This window comes from Aptenodytes forsteri, unplaced genomic scaffold (genome assembly GCF_000699145.1).
Source record: "Aptenodytes forsteri isolate BGI_AS27 unplaced genomic scaffold, ASM69914v1 Scaffold54, whole genome shotgun sequence".
NCBI lineage: Eukaryota > Metazoa > Chordata > Aves > Sphenisciformes > Spheniscidae > Aptenodytes > Aptenodytes forsteri.
Genome location: NW_008796044.1, coordinates 9,375,408 through 9,381,163, shown reverse-complemented (window position 1 = coordinate 9,381,163; position 5,756 = coordinate 9,375,408). Strand labels below are relative to the sequence as shown.

General features: G+C 67.1%; 1 protein-coding gene across 1 annotated transcript in view; it reads left to right on the top strand.

Moving 5' to 3' along the window:
• The window catches only part of UNC5A (unc-5 netrin receptor A), a 7,495-nt gene that overhangs the window by 459 nt on the left and 1,280 nt on the right, over positions 1-5,756 (top strand). Inside the window, 15 exon segments of the mRNA XM_009286021.1 lie at positions 1,311-1,532; positions 1,677-1,820; positions 1,893-1,996; positions 2,121-2,301; positions 2,415-2,582; positions 2,770-2,934; positions 3,019-3,207; positions 3,747-4,046; positions 4,144-4,231; positions 4,520-4,564; positions 4,566-4,686; positions 4,773-5,006; positions 5,124-5,273; positions 5,358-5,522; positions 5,601-5,639. Coding sequence (XP_009284296.1) covers positions 1,311-1,532; positions 1,677-1,820; positions 1,893-1,996; positions 2,121-2,301; positions 2,415-2,582; positions 2,770-2,934; positions 3,019-3,207; positions 3,747-4,046; positions 4,144-4,231; positions 4,520-4,564; positions 4,566-4,686; positions 4,773-5,006; positions 5,124-5,273; positions 5,358-5,522; positions 5,601-5,639 — 2,315 coding nt within the window.

The following is a 5,756-nucleotide window of genomic DNA, read 5'->3' as shown; positions in this document are numbered from 1 at the left end:
GGCCACAGGCTGCGGCTGGGGGGGTCGTTAAACCAGTGAAATATGAAATGCCTGTATATCCCCGACAGGGGTTTTAATTAAATTAATTGCCAGCGACATTGTAAAAGTGCTGATGGGGTAATAACCGGCGCATTATGGTGGCCGTTTATCTTCCCCGCGTAAATTAGCTGCTGTACCTTGCCCGTCCCGGCGGGCATCGCGGCAGGCTCGCTCGGCGCCCGCTCCCTGGCTCGGAGGGGCCTGATCCAGCTGGGGGGAGCAGCAGGGCCCAGAGCCCCCCTGGGGGATTCAGCCAGGGCCCGAGGGACCCCCATGTCCCCTGCGTCCCTGTCCCCGTCGCACAGGCGGCTGTGCCAGGCAGGAGCTGGCCAGGGTGAGCATGGGCATCAGGGGTCCCACGGGCATGTGGGGGGCAGCGGGCAGTTGCCAAAGAACGCACTTAATTACTGCGCATTCCATCCCATTTAATTGCTTATTAAATCCTAACCAGCCAATTAGCAGCAGCAATTACAGCTTCATTCAGTGACACAATCGCTATTTTATCGTTTGTTAATCAAATGCTTATTTAGGGCCCTGGTTTATTTAACTCTTTCTGCAGCGGGTGCCAGCGGGGTGGGGGGAGCAGGGGCACCTGGCCACGTCCGGGCTGGGGGACGCAGGCACCATGGGACTGTGCCACAAGCCATGTCCCCAGCACTGCTGTCCCCGTGGGGACCCTGCCCTGGTGGGTGGCATCCGCAGCCCCCAAGCAAAGCTGGGGGATGCTCGACCCCCCAAGGGATGTGTGTACAACCCTGAGCCGCCCTCGTCACCCTGGGGACAGCCAGCCCCCGTGTGCTGGGGGCACACTCCAAGGCGGGTGCCAGCGGCACAGGACAGGGCACACCACTGTGCCACCCTGCCGTGTCACCAGGGCATAGGGCGCACACCCCACCGCTCGCCCTGCATCCCTGTGCCACCCCAGGGCGCAACAGGGCAGGATGCGGCCCCTGGCTGGTGCCTCACAGTGTGCTGGGGAGGGGGGGCTGCGGGTGCCCCGGGAGGCGTGAGCAATGGCCCTTGTTGGTCACACTACATTTCCTTTTCATTAGCGCTAAGTGCGGACATGAGGGATCGGCACGGGTTCAGCGGGTGCAGCCACCACGCGGCTGCTCTCCCTGATGGATGGCAGGGCCGGGAGGGGGCTGCCGCATCGCTGGTGGCGGGGGGGCGGCGGCGGGGCACGGGGCCACTGGCACAGGGCCATGCTGGGACAAGTGATCACCCAGCTCAGGCACGCTGGAGGTGGCCAAGCCCCCGTTTCCCCGCAGGTGCTCAGCAAAGCGCGACCGTGGCCAACCCGGTGTCCGGTGCGTCCCCAGACCTGCTGCCGCACTTCCAGCTGGAGCCGGAGGACGTCTACATCGTGAAGAACAAGGCGGTGAGCCTGGCCTGCCGCGCCACCCCTGCCACCCAGATCTACTTCAAGTGCAACGGCGAGTGGGTGCACCAGGGTGACCACGTCACGCAGCAGAGCACCGACCGCAGCACCGGTGAGCGCCAGCGGGAGGGACAGCGCTGGCGCCGGTCACAAGGAGCCACGTGCACTGATCTTGGCGGGGAGGGGTTGCATGGGGCTGGAGCCACGGGGATGGCTCCCAGTGTGCCAGTGCTGATGTGCCGCCTGCTGGTGGCAGGGCTGCCGGTGATGGAGGTGCGCATCGAGGTCACCCGCCAGCAAGTGGAGAAGATCTTTGGGCTGGAGGAGTACTGGTGCCAGTGCGTGGCCTGGAGCTCCTCTGGCACCACCAAGAGCCAGAAAGCCTTCGTGCGCATCGCCTGTGAGTGTCTGTGGTGGCCCAGGTGGGACAGGGCACTGGCCCCGGCCGCCCCTCACCTCTGCACCTCCCCAGATCTGCGCAAGAACTTTGAGCAGGAGCCGATGGCCAGGGAGGTCTCCATCGAACAGGGCATCGTGCTGCCATGCCGCCCTCCTGAGGGCATCCCCCCTGCCGAGGTGAGCCCCTGGGTCCGGCAGGTCAGGATGCAGCTGGGTGTGCCCCTTGCCCGCAGGGCCACCGTGGGTGCTCCCTGAGGGGGTGGCCCGGCCGGGCACCCAGTGACGTCCCCGTGTCCTGCAGGTGGAGTGGCTGCGCAACGAGGAGCTGGTGGACCCGGCGCTGGACGCCAACGTCTACGTGACGCCGGAGCACAGCCTGGTGCTGCGGCAGGCCCGCCTGGCCGACACCGCCAACTACACCTGCGTGGCCAAAAACATCGTGGCCCGTCGCCGCAGTGCCTCTGCCGCCATCACCGTCTACGGTATGGCCCCACCGTGCCAGTCCCCACCGTGCTGCCCCGGTGTCACCCTCCCTGTCCTATCCCTCCCTGCATCCCCCTCCCGGCGGGGTGCTGACGGGTCCCTCTCCACCCAGTGAACGGCGGCTGGTCAACGTGGACGCAGTGGTCGGGCTGCAGCACCAGCTGTGGACGGGGCTGGCAGAAGCGGAGCCGGACCTGCACCAACCCCACGCCCCTCAATGGGGGGGCTTTCTGTGAGGGCCAAAACGTGCAGAAAACCGCCTGCACCACCCTCTGCCCAGGTACCCGCCCTGCCTGGGGCACCGATGCTGTGCCCACCATGCCAGTGCTGCACTCCCCGCTGCACCCATCGCCGTCCCTGTCCCCTCGGGTGTCTCATCCTCTCACTCCCTGTGTGTCCGTCTCTGCCGGCCCCGGGGCAGGGGAGGGGGATGGCAACAGGGCACTGACCCCCGGCTGTGCCCGCAGTGGATGGCGCCTGGTCAGAGTGGAGCAAGTGGTCAGTGTGCGGGGCCGAGTGCACCCACTGGCGGAGCCGGGAGTGCTCGGAGCCGGCGCCACGCAATGGGGGCCGGGATTGCCGTGGCTCCGAGCTGGACACCCGCAACTGCACCTCCGAGCTCTGCAGCCATGGTGAGCACAGCAGGGACGGCGGGGACGGCCCCCAGGATGGGGGACTGGGGGTGCCCATGGGTGCTGATGCCCTGCCCCGTGCAGCCACCCCCGGCGCAGAGGACGTGGCGCTGTACGTGGGGCTGGTGGCTGTGGCTGTGTGCCTGGTGCTGCTGCTGCTGGTGGGGGTGCTGGTGTACTGCCGCAAGAAGGGGGGCCTGGATGCCGACGTGGCCGACTCCTCCATCCTCACCGCCGGCTTCCAGCCCGTCAGCATCAAGCCCAGCAAGGCCGGTGAGCGAGGGCTGCAGGGATGGGGCTGTGCAGCCGTGCTGGGACACAGTGTCCCTCGGGATCTGGGGGGCAGCTGTCCCCCTGGGGGAGGCTCTGAGAGCAGGCTCTCTTCCCCATGGGGTCCCTGGCCTTGACTGGAGGGGTCTGTCCCCTATGGGATCCCTGACATAGGAACAGGGACCTTATCTTATAGGGTCCCTGACTGTGGGGTCAGTGCTTTGTGCCCCATAGGGTCCCTGGCTGTGGGTAGGGGCTCTGTGTCCTATAAGGTCCCTGGTCCCTATAGGGCCTGTGCCCTGGGTTGGTGCTGTGTGCGCTGGGGACCCCAGGAGTGACTGTGCCCCAAGGGTCTGTGCCATGGGGCAGGGCCTCGATGCCCTTTGAACCCCCAGGGGTGGCTGTGCCCCATAGGGTCCTTACCATGGGGCAGAGGCTGTGTGCCCCATGCCCCCCAGGGCCGGCTGTGCCGCTGCATTGCTGGTGGGGTCTCCCCATCCCTGCTGTGCCCCAGCACCACGGCCCCCTGCTCTGTGCCGCAGACAACCCCAGCCTGCTCACCATCCAGCCCGACCTCAGCACCGCCACCATGACCTACCAGGGCTCGCTCTGCCCACGCCAGGACGGCCCCGCCAAGCTCCAGCTGCCCAACGGGCACCTGCTGAGCCCGCTGGGTGCCGGGCGGCACACGCTGCACCACAGCTCGCCTGCCATCGAGGGCGCTGACTTCGTGGCCCGGCTCTCCACCCAGAGCTACTTTCGCTCCCTGCCCCGTGGCACCACCAACATGGCCTACGGCACCTTCAACTTCTTGGGGGGGCGGCTCATGATCCCCAACACAGGTACAGTGGGGTGGGCACAGGGTGCCAGAGCATCACCTGGTGCGGGTGGGTCCCCATGGGGCTCACCCCCGCTGCCTGCGCCCTCCCCCCCCCCCAGGGATCAGCCTGCTCATCCCACCTGATGCCATCCCACGGGGGAAGATCTATGAGGTCTACCTGACCCTGCACAAGCAGGAGGAGGTGAGGTAGGTGCCGTGGCTGGGGCTGCCGGGGCATGGGGCTGCTGGGGAGGGGGGGGCTGGCTCTGCTCAGCTGCCCCCATCGCTGCCACAGGCTGCCCCTGTCCCCCCCCCCCAGGGATCAGCCTGCTCATCCCACCTGATGCCATCCCACGGGGGAAGATCTATGAGGTCTACCTGACCCTGCACAAGCAGGAGGAGGTGAGGTAGGTGCCGTGGCTGGGGCTGCCGGGGCATGGGGCTGCTGGGGAGGGGGGGGCTGGCTCTGCTCAGCTGCCCCCATCGCTGCCACAGGCTGCCCCTGGCTCGCCGACGCGTCTTGGTGAGCCCCACCGCAAGGCGGCCCCCCTGGGGTCCTCCTCACCCGCCCCGCCATCCTGGCCATGGGTCACTGCGTGGAGGCCAGCGCTGAGAACTGGAGCATCCGGCTGAAGAAGCAGTCATGCGAGGGCACATGGGAGGTGAGCACCCGCTGTGGGGCTCGAGGGGGTCGGGGTTGGCGGTGGGATGCCCGTGTCTGGGGTGCATCTCTGCCTGGGTGTCGCAGGATGTGCTACAGCTGGGTGCCGAGCCGTGCACGGAGCTCTATTACTGCCAGCTGGAAGCGCAGGCTTGCTACATCTTCACGGAGCAGCTGGGGCGCTTCGCCCTGGTCGGGGAGTCCCTCAGCATGGCGGCCTCCAAGCGCCTCAAGCTGGTCCTGTTCGCGCCGGCCGCCTGCCCCTCGCTCGAGTACAACATCCGCGTGTACTGCCTCAGCGATACCCAGGATGTCCTCAAGGTACTGGGAGGTCCCCATGCAACACCCCCCCATCCCGGCTCAGGGTGACGGCCATGCAGGCAGGGCTGGGCTCCTGGGGTGCAGCAGCTCCTGCCTGACCGCTGCCTGTGCTGGCAGGAGGTGATCCAGCTGGAGAAGCAGCTGGGGGGGCAGCTGATCGGAGCCCCCCGGGTGCTGCACTTCAAGGACAGCTACCACAACCTGCGCCTCTCCATCCATGACATGCCCAGCTCCCTCTGGAAGAGCAAGCTCCTTGCCAGCTACCAGGTGAGGAGCCCAGCCAGTGGGTGGGGATGGGGATGGGGGGGTGTCCCTGCCACCCTGACCCCCCCACCCATCACCCCACCACAGGAGATCCCCTTCTACCATATCTGGAGCGGGCTGCAGCCCTTCCTGCACTGCACCTTCACCCTGGAGCGCCTGAGCCCCAGCACCTGCGAGCTGGCCTGCAAGATCTGGGTCTGGCAGGTGGAAGGCGATGGGCAGAGCTTCACTGTCAACTTCAACATCGCCAAGGTGAGGGCAGGGCCGGGGGGGTCCCAGGGGTGACGCCAGGATGGGCTCACATCCCCCCCCCGCGGTGCTCTCCCCTAGGACACGAGGTTTTCGGACTGGCTGGTCCCCGACAGTGAGGTGGGCGCCCCGGCCCTGGTGGGCCCCAGTGCCTTCAAGATCCCCTTCCTCATCCGCCAGAAGATCATCAGCAGCCTGGACCCGCCGGGCACCCGGGGAGCTGACTGGAGGATGCTG